Below are 16,927 nucleotides of genomic sequence, written 5' to 3'. Positions count from 1 at the left end.
GTTGTGAACTGCAGCTCTAGGAAAGATCAGCCTTCATCTAATTTTTTTTTTTTTTTTTTTTGGTAAACTCAGCCTTCATCTCTTATTGTCAAAGGCTCTGTCAAGCCTTCTCTTCTATCTATAACTTAATTTGGGCCCCCCCTTGCAAATAGGCCGTGTAAATGTATGAATATGGAAAGAGCAATGAGGTGGTAATATGGTTAGACTCAAACTACATGATGGGCCCATCCAACATATTATGAAAGATGCCAATGAGATCGTGGCAGGTGGCTGGTGGATCTATGAAAGATACAGCAAGTGGAGATCCTGTGGATTGTGCTGTCTGGAATGATTGATTGAGAAATGCTGCAATACATAAACAGTTTTTACGATGAATTTCACACGAATTTCACATCGGTTGAGTTTGTAGATTATTAATAATTTTCATATGGTTTTATTATTGACACAATTTTATTATTTATTATTAATAACTTGTCACTTTAAATAAATATGAAATTTGTAGTCAATTTTGGTGTGGTTTTTTGATGATTAATTACATATTGGGGGTAAGATAATTAGAAAATTTTAGAAAGAATAAATTGTAAAATTTTTGAGTATATTTAATAGTTTTCATATGATTTTACTTTGGGAACTGCTCCATTAAATTATCGAACAAAAATATTTGCTCTTTAACTTGTAGTAAGCTTTAAAATTGCATTTTCTTCCAATTCCTGCAGTAGTTCAAACAAAAATGAAAATTTCAACATTAAAGCACTTAGATGAAGAACATATATGCTTGGTCACTAATACATATTGGGCACATTTTTTAATGCTAATTTTAGTCTATAGAGTGAAATTGATATCTTTTGTTTTTGTTTTTCTCTTTTTTTTGTCAGAACGTTTTTATTTCTTGTGTGCGTGTAAAATTTGTGTATTCTGCCCCATGCAATAATTAATAGAGGCTTATGAATTATCATTTTAGTATTTCTTTTGTTGGATTATAATTTTAGTATTAACATCTTGAAACACCTTACATTTTTTATATTTAACTAAATTTATCATATTCAATAAATTGGTCATGGTGCTAAAGAGCTTTATAGTTCAATTGATACATTCTGGAGTTTCCAACAAAGATGTTCAGGATTAAAATTCTTCCCATGCAACTATTAAATTATCCAAAAAAAAGAAAAAAAAGAAATTGACCATGATTTGTATAAAATATTTGAATTTCCAATCACCATGACAAACCACTAAACAGGAGATTGTCATTTTATAGGAGTATAAAGTAATAGGAGTGTAGGGCAAATAATCTATGGTACAAATAATAGGATAGTGGGCCAAATCCCCTTGAGTTGGTGAATAAATCAACAAGTTGGTCGTAAGAGGAAATAGAATCTTTACACTCCCTTACATGCAAATATTTAGGAAGCTCATTATATGTTGTCAGAATACCCAATTCATGACCATGGACAAACCTATTCCGTACCTTTTTGTACTTCAAATTAAACCAAATTATAGAGCAATATTTGATAAGTAAGAGTCAGAAAATTGGTATTTATTTATCAACAAATATTTTTTCTTCCATTTGAACTCATTTCGATAATTTTTTTTGGCTACTTTAAAAGGCCAAATTGTTATGGCTCCTCAATAATAAATCTTTCAAACTATTAATAAGAGAAATTCAATGCCATTTTTGCACAATTTGAATGAATTAGATGATGAAAAGGACTTTTAAATATAAATAGTTCCAATAACTATCATAAATCAATTTCCAAGGTTTTAATTTTTTTTATATGAAAGGAGCTTCCTAAGAAAAATCAGGAATAATCAAAGCATAAAATAACAGAGGGGACAAAGCATTATATCAAAATAGTTGAGTTTGATATGAGATGCAACTTATTATTAGTTTTCTCAAATATTTCAATAAATTTTGGAAAGAATCTTGTAGCTTAGATAGTATGCACATTTTCAATAGAGACACCTAAGGTTCAAATCCCTACCTCAACTATCGATGTATAAAAGAAAATCTTTCAATAAATTTTCTTGTAAGAAATTGTTATCTATAGTTATTTTATAGACAAAATAGAAAGACACTGCAAATAATGTATAGTGATTTGATCATTTATATATATGTGTTTACAAATTAAAAATTGCGTGATATAGCGGCTAATATAAATAAACATGTTTTATGCTTACTAAAAATGCAAATATTCTTCATTTTTTTTAAAAAAAAAACATTCTTGATTGTGTGTTACTATATTTATTTATTTATTTATTTATCCTTTTTGTTAGACATTGTTTCAATTGTTCCAAAAATAAATAAATGTGAGCAAGAATACCATATTTCAAATCAATTGTTTCTCATATTGTGAAAAATTCAATTGTTTCATTTAAATCTTAGAAAAATGATATCAAAATTTCATTACGCTTAAAAATAATTACTATAACATAATAAATATATTTAATCTTTCTAATTACATAGAATAAATACTACAATGTTAGTTCCACACACACACACAAATATTTAATTTTTTTATGGCTTTTGCTCAACTGTTGTCAAAGCAACTAAACATGAGAAAGAATGTCATATTCTAAATTTGTTATTATTCCAATTAAAAATTATTTCTTATATGGAGTTTATAAAAATAATCATATAAATTCATTTAATATAAATAATTAATGCACAACTATAGATAATTAATATATGCATTTACTCTATTGTTTGATTCGATGAACAAATATTTTGATATAAATGCAATTTTTGTTGAAGTAGAAGCCTAAATAAAGATAATTTTAAGAAATGTGTCACATGCCACAAACTTATGCTCTCTAGCACAAGAACTCCGCTTTATATATATATATATATATATATATATATAAATTTCTATCATGTTCCAACCAAAGAACCTCCACTTCACAACACAACAGCACCTAAGGTCTTCGAGGAAATTTAGAGAAATCAGGGGCTCTACGTTCCATATATGCTGTCTTCCCCTCATTACCTTCCTCAGTGCCATAAAATAGGAGTGTAGCATTTCCACCAACTTCCTGCATTGGAAGAACATATTAGCTGAAATATATAAGGAAAACAACAATAATAAGAAGAGCAATGATAGTCACACATTTCTTATTATTCACTTACCATACATAAATTGCCATATGGACTGAAATTGTGTTTTAAAAACAAGATTTCAAAAGAGAGTATGTAATAAGATTTTCTGATAAGAAAAAGGGAAGTGAAATTGCGCAAGCATCACAGGATACAGGTCTCAAGCATTCTGGGCTATAGCAACCCTCACTTAAGCAATAGTATTGCCAATGTGGCTATAAAAGTTAGCTGGAAATTACACTAACTTGATGAATGGATATTGAAGGTACCTGGAGTCCAGCATGGCCATCATCAACTGCATTAAGAGCTGCTTTGAGCACCCGAATTGCAGTTGGGCTGTTTCTTAGGATCTCTCGACACCATTTAATCGTTTCTTGCTCTAATCTCTCCAGCTGAAAAAAAAATTGAAATTCAGAACTTTAACTGTGTTTATTGACAATGGTTGAAATGACTACATGATTTTTCTTTATGTAAAGTTCCAGCATCCCAGATGCATTATAAAAAAAAATCCATGTGGATATCCCTGTTCATGAGAAAAGGCATCTTACTGTTGAAGTAATGATGCTGTACCTCAACAATTTTCAGGTTCTCCTAGACGGAAATGAACTCACCAGTACAACAACGTTTACGAGTCCCATTTTATCTGCTTCAGAAGCTGTATAGAACCTTGCCAAAAACCACATTTCACGTGCTCTTTTAGGACCAATCTGTTTAACAAAATTTTATGTGCAAGTTTATAAAAATTTAAAATATAAAAATAACTCAACTAAATTCACCACACATCCAGTAGACCTCTGTGACCATGTACTGATCAAAGAGAGAACTGTGATGCAAGTAACATACAGATATTAGGTGTCTTCACCTTTAATGTCTTACCAAACGAGACATAATGGAACTTCCATAACCAGCATCAAAGCTTCCAACCTGCCATATGCACAAAATTATAAGTAATCTAATGACAAAATAAGGAGCACAGCATTAGAACAATAGTTATTTACTAACATTAAGTGACATTTGGTGGTGTAAAAGAGGAAAAAACAACTTGTGAGGTTTGAAGTTCTAGTATGCCATCCTTTAAAAGATGTTACAAATTAAGCAGCTGAGTGGTTCCAAATAAGATATCTCTTGTGAGATTAGTTCTAGCACACCAATCTATGATTGAGATTTCAGAACAATAGGGAAAAGGATAAAACTACCTTAGGACCAGTTTGACCAAAAATAGCATTATCTGCTGCAATGGTTAGATCGCAAACCATGTGTAACACATGTCCTCCTCCAACAGCATAACCTGCCACCTGTTTTAAGGATAGGTGTGAACAAAGTAATTAATAGGTAGCAAGTATGATGGTTAGGAACTGTTAACCTCATAATAAGTAACCCTGAAGTACACTGATTTTTTTTAAAAAGTTAAATATCATAAGGTACACAACTCAGTTACACCAAGAGTCCATGAGATTGATAGGATTAAGACTAGATGCAAAGTTGAATTAAGTAGAGTATACCATTGCTATCACTGGCTTTGGAAGACGACGGATCTGTACCTGGTAATGATTAAAATAACAAAAAATTAGAAGACTGGCGATGAAGCATTTGATTTTTCTTTTTCAAGGCTCAGAGGTTACAATTGGAAGCAATATTTAGGGGTAATCATGAAGAATCATGCTCAACCAAGTTTTGGTTGGAGGGCAAGGCTGCAAGGGACTTATGCAAGCACTAAATAGAGTCAAGAGGATAAATTATTTCAGGGTACCATATACCTGCAAATCTAAAACATTAAGACGACCAAAATTTTCATAATCAGCATAACCATCCTTGGTTCTCAACGCCTGGTCACCACCACTACAAAATGCCTTTGATCCCTACAGCATTAAATTTTTAACAACAACAAATCAATACAGGTTCCATGGACATACAGAACATCAATATAACTTGTACATTAGTGGCGCCGACATAGTCATATTTTCAATCTGCATAGAAGGTAAAAGGGCTATTTGTTTTCCACTTCCTTGACAGATAGAAAACGCATCAATAGTTTTCAATTGGACAGGTTCTAACCAGGGAGCATGCAAATCTATTCAAGAATCAGTTCTCTTTTTATAAAGGCTAAAATAATTTATTTTGGCTTTTTGACCCCATATTGTAGGGTGGATCTTGGTCTGTCCCAGTATGGAATGAACTTATAACTTACACATTAGTGGCATAGACATAGTCATATTTTAAATCCTGCTTAGAAGTCAAAAGGAGTATTTGTTTTCCACTTTTCCTTGACAGATAAAAACACATCAATAGTTTTCAAGATGGACATGCAATGTAGTTTTTCTCGTGCCCCAAAATTTGCAGACACATCTAATCAAACATGTCATCTTGAAGAACAGCCCCCATCACATAGACAAATGAGAAAGAAAGAAAAAAATCAAGGTTGCATCATGTTAGCTTAAAATTTGAATTAATTTTTCAGAAAAAGAAGAGACTTGATGACTATCAGATTCTGTTGTATAACAACTTTCATCCCACACACAACATAGGTCATACAAAATAAATATGAAAGTAGGGTCAGTGCACAATCACAAGGACTAATAGTTGAGACTACTTGCATTCATTAGAGACAACTAGAACTAGAAGGTAGACATGAGCAAGGTGCATGACTCTGAAGCAGTATGACTACAATAGTACTTATTAATTTCTTTAAAAAATTAATAGTAATGACTAAAGACCACCAGTGGGTGCTACTAGTGACTTTCATCAAAATCAACAACTTAACACACTATTCTTTCTCTATTTCTGTACTCCAAAAGCATGACATGAAGGGCCAGCACAGCAGCCTTTAGCAATACAAGAGATCACTATGGACACAAGGGCTAGAAATCGAAGTAAAACTGTAAATACTTTTCGGTTTGTGTAGCAGCACTCAACAAAATTATAACAGTAATCGAACTCACTAACAAACAGACACTAGAATTGACAGATTACTTGTTTAATAAGATTTAATATACTAAACAATCAGGCAAGACGAGCATATAAAGACGAATTATAAAACTTTAGATGTTATACATTACAACTAAATTTAACAATGTGATTCGTTGGCCAATGCATAAGCTTGGTTGAATTTAATTGACAACTTAGAAAACATATCTAAGGAACTGTAATTAAGTTTCATAAAGTTAGTTAAATACCTTCCCGGTAAGAATGATAACTCCCACCGAACTATCATCCCTTGCATCGTCAAATGCTCGACTAAGTTCCTTAATTGTCAATGGCCGAAACGCATTTCGTCTCTCTGGCCTATTAATGGTAATCTACAACAAAGCAAAGAGCATGAGTTAGAACCCATTAAGCACTGTGACATAGTAACATATTTGAGAACTCAGTTCCATGAAAAGCTTGACCTTTGCTATCCCTTCGCCAACGGCTTTCTCGTAGATAATGTCGGTGAAGTGAAACTCATTGCCGGACTCATAATCAGAGGCAAGTTTCCACACAATTTCGTGAGTGGGAACTTCACCGTGTATCCTATGGTAGCTGTCGTTGATGGAGGCAGCGTTACATAGCTCAACATTGGAATTACCGCAAGTGGTAGTAATTGGAGGCGAATGATGATGATGAAGAAGCGGAATGAGATGGTTGGTCACACAGGCCACTCTTCTTTTCACTGTGTTATAGTCCTTCTCTGCAGTAGCTGCCATTGAAGGAGATAGAATATTTAACTATGGTTTTGGGTTTTTTGTTTTCGTATTGAAAATGAGAACTACTGTTTTGGTGTTGAGCTTTGGACATCATCGGATAAGATAAGGCGAGATTTTATGAGACTGTAGTTTTGAAAAGTGGACCAGACCGGGTTAAGCACTAAAATTGGGAGTAGATTTGGGGAATAGGGATATTTTTTATATTTTAAATTAAATAAATATCTCTCCCCCTCACTCTCATATTTGTTTATATATATAGTTTTAAACGGTGCTCTTTATTACCAAATTAAGATTGATAAGATATCAATCGAGGTGTAAATAGAAATTAAATTCTAAATTTCTTATTCAACTATTAGACATTCTTTTTTTTTTTTTAAGTGAGAAACTTTACAATTTGAGTTAACTAAAACTCATTCGAAATACTCTCAAATATGAAGTTTTCTTATATTTAAATTTTTAGGTATTAAAATTTTCAATTATATTAGGAAATTGAACTTTTTGAAATATTGTTATGGAAAAAAGTCCACAAATGCCCGTATTTGTTAGTGATTTATTTTAAGAAAGCTTTTGTGAAATTTTTTTTTTATTTTTTGATATTTTTTTATTTCCCATAGAAGTGATATCAAACTTTTCTAAAATGGTTCTCTAACAAATGTTCTAAGGATAGTTGTGACCTTTATTATAGCATTTCTCTTGTTATATAGTATGGATGTGTTGAAATAATAGTTTGATATCTTGTCCCCGGCATATATGTCGGGTCTCTCACACACACGCTCACTCCCCATCTCTCAGTCTCTTTTTTCCAAACAAATATATCAGACTGACCTACAAGAATTTACAACGTTGAAGCAGATTTGAGACCGCTTCGAGCAGTTGCCAGTAAAACAGTCTTAAACCAATTCTGTCCAACCATGGTTTTCAAAAAAATGGGCTTTTCCTTATCATTGACATCAACAAGACCCAATTTTCCGCAAATTGACGAACATAATAAGACCAAAAGAGTTTTTGCTCAGTTTAATTTAATTACATTTTAATAAGCCTATAGCAATCAAAATTTCTCTAAGCCTGACAATGCCACATATAAACATCAAAATATCCCTAATGGATAGTGGGCAATTAGAGCAACGCGATATCTGTTGACTGTGACTGTAACGGTGTCCACTGGAGCCCTAAACAACGTTAGCAGATCACGAAACTGTTCGTCCATAACAAACAGACGCAATATAAAGATTCCTCGTCCACTTCTCCTGCAAGTCACATCATTAAGTAAGCATCCAGAAAGACTTTAAAAGATCAGAACCAAACAACTTAATTAAAGCTACTATGTTAAAGAAATATAAAAATTCACCTTTACATGTGTACTAGGAAAAGTAGACGTTCTAAGTGTTTCTTGAGTTGAATCATCTTCTGTATGCCTCCTCTTAGGAACACTAAGAACAAAAGCGGCCTGATCGCAAGTTGCTGCAGTTGCTGTGATTCGATATCCATAATCCCACCGCCGGTGAATACCTTCACTAGGGTAATGGAAATCTAGTTCAACAACCTGAAATTTAATAAGCATTAACAGTCAGTTATTGATGCTTATACTCCACGCAACATATTCAAATATATTGTTATTGAATCCAAGATGACCTGTCGAGAAAATGCTGCACCACGAGACATGACAATTCCCCATCTGTTCCCAGAGGTGGCCATAGTAGTTACGAAGAAGCCCTCTCTCCATTTTTTGTTTATCCACTTGTAAGGAAATGATTCACTAACTTTGTATGACTGCTGCACATAATGCGTACCTGGTTCAATAAATTAAAAGTCAGTTGAAAGAAAATCAGAATTAGAACTTGGCCAGTAAGACCACAACTAAATAACAAGTGGCACAGAAAACCTAAAATATAAGCATCCTTAAGACTAACCCTTAGACATTATTACTAAGGAGCTCCCATTTGTAGCTCCAGCTATTGCACTGATATAATAGTTCTTTTCCCATTGGTCCATTATCCATTCCTACAGGCAGAGACACAGTACATTAGATTCTTTACTAAGATAGACAACGTGATGACAACACAAAAGTGTGAAACAGTTGATGAAAAATCCATAACATTAGCAGCGTACCTTGTGAAGAAAACATGGTGAGAGTTCATAAACTTGTGAAGTAAAGCCAGTGCCTGCATCCATAATTAGGGCCCAAAGGTTCTGACATGAAGCTACACTGCTGACATATAATTTGTCCTCGTATCCTTTATCAATGTGCTGGGACAGCCTTATATCTGCCACATTGTAATGATACCTACAGTGGCAAGACAACACAAACTCTCACCAAATCCTAAATGTTCTAAAGATTTTCCACATTTGGATCTTGTGAAATACAATGCAAGACTACAAATCACAAAAGGATGACATAATGAACAAAAAGTCATAGTGATAAGAGAATGATGCGTCATGCATGACTAGAGCATAGATGTACCTTTGCTTCATAGGTTCACGCCCATTGTAAACACTAATCCATTGTTTAGCTGGCAAGCCGTTACGCACCTTCTTCTTCGGTTGACCATCCTCTTCTTCCTCCTCCATAGCCAAACGGGCTCTCTTATGACCAATAAGCTTCACAAGAAGTAAATTATGCCTTAGAAACAGCCATTATTACCTTCAAACATTAGATAAATAAACTCCAGCTAAAGAGTAAAGTACTGACAAAGACGAACACTATAGGAGAACATCATTACCTTTTGTGCACCCTCTGTGTTGATTGGCCGGATTTCAAAATTTGGGCAGATAATTTCATCAAACAGCGAAATGTATTTTGCATATTCCGGTTCTTCATCAAACTTCAAGTTCACCACATGTTCAACAAATTGTCTGAAAGGCTGTGGACAAAGGCCGCACATCACTTCTGGAGAAGTTGCCATCTTCTTCTTGCAAACAAGGAATCCTTTATTGTCTCCCTGCAAACATCATTATGTTACAGGATTAGATGCTACACAAAACAAAAACATTTCACAAGCAGAGAAAGGACATACCTGATACCCTTGCCAAGGCAGCCGACCTCGGAGAAGGAAAATCAGCGTATATGCAAGAGATTCTAGATCATCTCTCCTGCTACCAGTTCTCCCTAAATGAGCATGTACACTAGCATAACGCACTGTTCCCCTGTCAAAACACAAAATAATGAGTCATGGAGCAAAATTCCAGGTTATAGCAACTACATAAACATTTTGCACTCTATCCAGATAAAATCAATGGCTGTACCTGAAAACATCTGGTCTTTGGTCATATTCAACATGCAATCCAGTATTACCATCTCTCCACCTAGAAGCTGTGAGCCCAAGCAGGTAATAGAACAATGACTAATGCACAGTACAGACAATAATTACTTAAAATTTTAATAACTTCAATGAAAAAGTACCTAATCCAAGATCAACTAGGAACAGTTTTTTCTCGTCAGGAGTTCCTGGAGTACCAAGCAGAAAATTTTCTGGCTTTACATCCCCATGCACATATCTGTCGAAAAGAAAAGAAGGGGAATTATTGTCATAATTCTAACACACTGTAAAATATTAGCTGATAGGTTACTTTTCAAGCAATTCCTCTATCAAATAGATAGTAAAAATGCATGCATCATTCCTCCATAACAGACAATAAACCACGGAGGAGAACAGACTAAATTTTTTCTGGATAGATACCCTCTAACTTGCTACAAACACAACAAAATTACAGAAAAGGCAAACACAAGCCTAGTCCTACCAGGAAAGAGAATTCTTACCCTCGAGAGTGCATCTTCTCCAAAATGGATATTGCTTCAATGGCAATACATGCAACCATTTCAGTGGACATTCTGAAATTAACAAATTGCCTTAATAACACAATTCACGACTCGAAAAAAGATTAATGAACTTAAAAGTCAATTTCATTGCACTCACATATGAGAGTTATTATTCCAAACATCCCACAAGCTTGGACCGAGCATATCCATAACCTGCACACAACAAAGTTTTCTGTCAAAAAACCATTCCAAGAATAGGCCAGTGTGGACTGAAAAAAGCATCACACTAAAGCTCTACATATTCAGAATCAACAAGACAATGCAAGCAATAGCATACCATGACATAATAGTCGCCCTGTTGACCTTTATAGTGTACACGAGGTACTCCATGACTGCCACCAAGAGTACTACAAGCAAAAAGAGCAAGTTCTAGATTCACAAATATTATCAAAATTCATAACCATAACAAATTAAATGAAATGATTACACTCACGTGTACACCTGCCACTCAGATGGTGGTCCGTAATTACATCCTTTGCTACTTTTGTGCTCAAATTTTAAGGCCACCTATTTTACAAAGTCAACATAGTGTTTATTGGAGGGGGAAAAAAAAGAGAGCGTGGGGGGATAAAAAACATTTTTTCGCAAAAAAAAAAAAAAAAAAAAAAAAAGGAAACGACAAAAAGTAAATATCGTACCTCAACAGCTCCAGATACAGTGGTTCTGTCATTTGTATTTACTGCAGAAACACGCCGCCCAACATAAACTTGTCCAAACCCACCCTTGCCCAACTTTCTCTCTGTTTTGTACACTGGGGAACCACCAACCTGAACCTGCACCAACAAAACCAAGGAATCAACTACAAGTCCTGTCAACACAAGTGGGCTACAAAAACTAGATCTGTTACAATTTCATCAATTTTTAGGGATCTATCGAGTATCCACATTTTCCTACAACTACTTTCATAAATGGGATCAATCCAGTGGGAACTCACAATTGTAGACCATTGATATGACATATTTTACCATATCACAATACTTAGGCTAAGGCTGTCATATTTTTGGATTCCCAACTTAAAAAATCAAAATCCTCACACTGAAAATGCACATGTTCATCCAAATTGTATAAAAAAAATACTGGTTGCTAGTTATGTTCAGTAACATCAGAATACTTGGATCAGAAGGCTCATAGCATCCATCGTAAGTAAAATACTGACCTAGTAAAAATTCCAAAGCTTATAATGCTAACTCTACTAACGAGGAAAGTCTGAAATACCCAAATCTGAAATACAATTATATGAGCTGCGTCATATGCCTGTTCATAAAAGCATCAAGCACATGGGCCTCTTGAAGGCTATGCACAAAGCACAAGCCTAATTGATATGAAGCAAAGTGCACATTTACCAAAAACAATATAAAATAACCTCTAATAAAAAGATTCATAGCATATAATTTAAAATATATATATATATATATAAAATAGAAAATAAAATAAAATAATAATAAAATTTGCCTATTAGCTAAAATAGATAGTGCAATTGAACAAAGTTTATAAGTTCAAATTTTACATAAGTTCTTTCAATTTCTTAAAACTTTAATATAGTAAATTTGAAATATCAATGGACAATATGATAATAATTTAGTCATATAAAGTTTAGACAACATTTTATAGCATCTTCTTGTGCTTATAAAAATAATAATTGTGCTAGCCATGATCAAAAGAAGTATATGGTTCGATCTAAATATATCCAAAAGGCAAAGACCAACAAACACAGGAATAGTAGATTATCATGGTTTTTGTCCTTTGATATACAAAATAAATAAATAAATAATGTGTGTAATATAGCACCTTAACAATAGTGTTTTAATAATTTAGCAATGGTCCATGTAATTTCCTTCAAGTTCAAGCAATTAATTTTAATGATTCACATATTTTTAACAAAAAAATGCACCTAGGTGTGCTTTGTGTTTGTTCAAAAAGCACCAGAACAGCGTGCCTAAGGTGTGCTTATTATATGACCTTTGCTTCAACCAAGGGAAGGGTTGATACCTTAAGGCTTTGATCTTTTTGGCTTTAAGTGCAGCAGTGCATTTTTAACAACAATAAAATATCAGATTGTAAACAATCAGCAGTTTCTTTACAATTCCATATAGCGTGCAGCCTATTTTCCTCATATATTTAACCTTCAATTAATTAAACAATTCAGTTGTAATTTTGTACAACACCCCATTTCTAATATGACTCCAATTTGCTATTGCACTTTTTGGATTCCACCATGAACAATACGGACCAAACTAAGAATAACAGATACAGGGGCTCCCACATGCATATATCTTCAGTATCAGTTTCTAGAAAAAACGCTTCAAAAGATTCGTTAAATTCTATTTCATTGTCAATATTTGTAGATTCTCTCTTGTATTCAGTAAAATGACACCCATCTACAGAAAGCAATCTTAAAGGATGCAACCAATCAGAATGAACACGTGCATATTATCAAGCAACACGGTGATCATATTAACTTGAGTCTGGACAGAAAATATGAATAATAAAATATACAATTGACACTGCTGCCACCAAACATTTCATATTTCTAAATGGTTAAATGAGATAGGATAGGGGAAGGAAAATTGAAATAAAAGAAAAAGAAGATAAAATAGGACAAATCCTAAACTTCACCACCTAGAATTCGCCCCAAAACCTAAGGTATCACCACCAGACAAAGGGAAAGACATTCTCTAATTATAAAATTTCTAATCAAATTGTAATGTTTTCACAATTACAAGAGCCACTATTCTAATAGGGCTTCCAAGATTACATCAAAATAGAGATATCCTATCAGGCCATAATTAAATCCCATAAAATCCTTAACAAAATTAAATATCAAATTCAAAATACAAAAAGAAAACTAATTCAAAAATAAAATCCAGTACCCAAAAGCTGAAACAATAAATTTTGAAATAATTTTGGTGCTCCTTGCATCATTAAAGAAAAAGCACTTTAAACAAATAAACCTAGTGTGAACGTTCAGCTATGAATGATTGATTTGTTATGACTTTGCATATTCGTCTATTCAAGATTTATTTTATGGAACCCACATGTGATGTCCAATTGAAGTAAAGTTGTGTGGTTTCAAAGGTCTAGTTATGTGTAAGATTAAATTTTTTTTGGGTTTTTCTTATATTAGTTATGGTCTAATAAAACTAAACCATAAATCTATCCCCAAAAAAAAAAAAAAAAAAAAAACCATGGTCAATTTTGTATTTAGGGGCAAAAATGTAATTTCATCCATTCATGTGAATCAAGGATACTTTGGTAGTTTAGTTGGTCTAGAATTCTCTATAAGAGCGGTATCTAGATTTTCTCTTCTTTGAGACCAAGTTAGTCTTTCATTAGGCTGTTAGTTTACTAGTCAAACTAAGAGTCCTAATACTACTAGTACAACAAATAGCCAATATACTCAAAAGAAGATTTGGAAGTGATCAACAAAATATTGAGTGTTTTGAGTATTGAAGCACATTGGCCTTATTGTTCCTCTCATTCATTTCTTCTCTTTTTTTCTTTTTTCTTTCTTGTGGTACTGTTAACAGGTATTGTTCATAAAACCCTTGAATACCATAAAATCCTCTCTTTTCCCTCTTGCTTACAACCCATAATCAAGTCCTTTCTTTCACATATCAAAGCCCTAAAACCACACATATTTTCTTCTACCAAATAACATCCACCTAATAACCCATAATCCTTTCTTCAAAAATTTCTAAACTCTACATCCACAATTTCTCCTAAGCCTAACTCCCACAATTGCAGTAGGACAAATTCTCTAATTTGACCTATGTCAGCCCATACATACATGCATGCATGTGTGCACGCACACACATATGTAAATTAAATCTAGCTTTGTGTAACCTAGATTTAAATATAGCTTCGAGGGATGTGAACAGAATATCCTTGAAATTAAAACCTTCATTCATACTTTGTTGGATTGGAGTGCTACTTTTTTTTCTCTTGTTTTTCTCTCTTAAATTTGATTGATCATTGTACTTTGAGTAACCACTTGCGGTGTACTAGATTACTAGGGTTGTTTTCTTTCTAATAACATTTTTTTCCGTTACTTATCTATAAATAAATCTACCTTTGAGTAACCACTTAATTGTTATTATTAGTAGATGATTGAAGGGACTCTGGATATTATAACACTATACATTAATCATAATAACAAGCGTCAAGATACAAAAGTAGATGCCATATAACTCATCCAAAAAAACAATTACTCAGCTGATGAAATAGATCAAGCTTCAAACAACATACATTTGACAGGAAGTTATAACTAAAAAAAAAATTCTCAACCCCATGGTCTCTTATGACATTGGAAACCACTGGAAAAGGTCACATGATATTATTGTACCAAGGCCAAAGAAGAAATGCTAGTCACCATCAGGCTACTTCAAACAATCCAGTCCAAACACTTCCTAAAGATAAAATTGGTTTAAGAATTTTAAAAAGGAATTTAAAGAAGAATTGTTGGATATCAATTGCTACATCTCCCACCCCCGCCCCCCCACCCACCCCACAAGGTTTTTTTTTTTTTTTTTCTTTGGGATAACTTAGGGAACCTTCATAACGATGACCCACTTGGACCCACCTCTAGCCAATAAAACCTACAGGCTAATAACCCCATCCTCTAGAACCAATTGCCAGGTAATCCAGGGGCATTCACACTGATGAGTGAGGTTATGGGTTCAAGGTCCACTAGGTGCATGTGTAACTTACTAATCACAATCTACATACATACCAAGAGGTGTCAATTGAGCTACAATGACTTTTTTCCTATCAATATGAAAAAGTTATACCATACATTTAAGCTAACATTGCATTCCAAAAAATATCTTCAAATACTTCCCACCTAAATAAAGAAATCACACATTCTTCATTTAAAAACCCTAATTTCAAGGACTTGAAATGAAAAAACCACATTACCAATGAACCCAAAACCTATATTGTAACTCAAAGAAACAAACAGAACCACCCAAGTTCTAAAACAGCTTTCAAGATTCACCCTTTGCAATTATATAGGTAAAAAAATTGCTACCTAATCAAACAAGCAACAATGTATATGCATATTTATAAGCAATTCCAAATGTTAAAGCCGAAAAAACAAACCCTGTCAGGAATAGGAGCTACGCTTCCTTCGTCATCACCACCGGCATGTGCCTTGTCATTACTTCTCCCCCCACTCTCATTCTCATCCATCTCCTTCTCCCCTACCTCCTCTTCCTCTTCCTCCTCCTCCTCCTCCTCCTCCTCTTCCTCCTCCTCCTTCTCCAAACTCCGATTCTCTTCCTCCTCCTCCTTCTTCTTCTTCTCCGCGGCTTTCGCGGCGCCTACGTCCTCATTGCCCACTCTCTGCTTCTTATTGTTGTTGTTGGTATTGGTATTCGCTGCCGCGGCCGCCGCACTCCTCCGCCGCGTCCTGGTCGCAATAGCCTCCCCTACTTCGATTCGATTCTTCAACGGCTTCCTCTGCTCTTTCGGCTTCGGCTGCGGTTTCCGAATCTGCTTCGCTTCTGCTGCTGCTGCTGCTGCCCGGCTCTTGCGCACTTCGCTACGCAGTACCGGCATCGTTCATCTACCGTATCTCATCATCCGCCTCTCAAAGAAAAAAAAAAAAAAAAAAACACCTTTCTCTTTCTTTCTCTCTCGCACAAGAATTCTCCTTCGAATCACAATGGAAGAGAGAAAGATCCCTAGATTGTGACCGAAAGAAGAGAAACAAGAAAACAATGGAGAATCGAGCAATGAATGTGCGAAAATCGGAACCTTCGAGCCGAGAATTCGAACGAAAACCAGTAGATCGTGACTTTGTAGCAGTGAAACTAGGGTTCTGTGGGAGATCGGAAATTCGGAACTGACTGTGAGAGAGAGAGAGAGAGAGAGAGAGAGAGAGAATGAGGGAGTGAACAGAGAACTAGTTGTACTTTCACAGAGAGAGAGAGAGATGGAGATAGAGAGAAGGGATATTTGATTATATATATAGTTTTGTTGATTTGGGAAAAAAAGTAAAAGTGAAACTTAATGACGTGGGAGAGTTAGCGCCGTTGATGGGGGTGAGAGTGGACGGTGAGATTGGAATTTCTGGGAATTTTTTATGGAGAAATTTATATTTTTGAAAAGAAAGTAGTGATGTGAAAGTACTGAAAAGGAGTTGGTGTTTGAGATTTTCTGACAAACCTAGTCAGGAGGAGAAGAGACGGAAATTTTGAGCGCACGCGGTTTTTTTTTTATATAGGGAGGGGAGCTGAAATCTGAACCGTTGATTGTCATGATCGGGACGATTTGATGTTGGATTGATCATGAACTAGTTTTTCCTTTTGCTAAAAAAAAAAAAAAAAAGATTAGGAATTT

At 34.3% G+C, this 16,927-nt stretch overlaps 2 protein-coding genes across 2 annotated transcripts; both read right to left on the bottom strand.

The window, feature by feature from the left end:
• Positions 1 to 2,667: 2,667 nt before the first annotated feature.
• On the bottom strand, positions 2,668 to 6,894 carry LOC126725378 (1,4-dihydroxy-2-naphthoyl-CoA synthase, peroxisomal-like). Its single transcript, XM_050430079.1, has 9 exons — positions 6,475 to 6,894; positions 6,262 to 6,384; positions 4,846 to 4,947; positions 4,591 to 4,629; positions 4,285 to 4,383; positions 3,965 to 4,012; positions 3,700 to 3,795; positions 3,358 to 3,480; positions 2,668 to 3,027 (listed from the first exon to the last, which is right to left on the bottom strand). The coding sequence occupies exons 1-9, from the start codon at positions 6,769 to 6,771 to the stop codon at positions 2,911 to 2,913; spliced, it is 1,044 nt and encodes a 347-aa protein (XP_050286036.1). The 5' UTR covers positions 6,772 to 6,894; the 3' UTR covers positions 2,668 to 2,910.
• A 792-nt stretch (positions 6,895 to 7,686) lies between these two features.
• Positions 7,687 to 16,523, bottom strand: LOC126725377 (casein kinase 1-like protein HD16). Its single transcript, XM_050430077.1, has 16 exons — positions 15,686 to 16,523; positions 11,227 to 11,361; positions 11,022 to 11,095; positions 10,866 to 10,935; positions 10,686 to 10,741; positions 10,529 to 10,600; positions 10,172 to 10,266; positions 10,015 to 10,081; positions 9,786 to 9,915; positions 9,492 to 9,710; positions 9,233 to 9,369; positions 8,881 to 9,055; positions 8,682 to 8,772; positions 8,404 to 8,561; positions 8,120 to 8,314; positions 7,687 to 8,018 (listed from the first exon to the last, which is right to left on the bottom strand). Exons 1-16 carry the CDS (start codon positions 16,142 to 16,144, stop codon positions 7,959 to 7,961), a joined length of 2,193 nt encoding a protein of 730 aa, XP_050286034.1. The 5' UTR covers positions 16,145 to 16,523; the 3' UTR covers positions 7,687 to 7,958.
• Positions 16,524 to 16,927: the final 404 nt, after the last annotated feature.

This window comes from Quercus robur, chromosome 5 (genome assembly GCF_932294415.1).
Source record: "Quercus robur chromosome 5, dhQueRobu3.1, whole genome shotgun sequence".
NCBI classification, from domain to species: Eukaryota; Viridiplantae; Streptophyta; class Magnoliopsida; order Fagales; family Fagaceae; genus Quercus; species Quercus robur.
The sequence above is the reverse complement of the archived record's forward strand: the minus strand, read 5'-3'. Positions and strand labels throughout refer to the sequence as shown.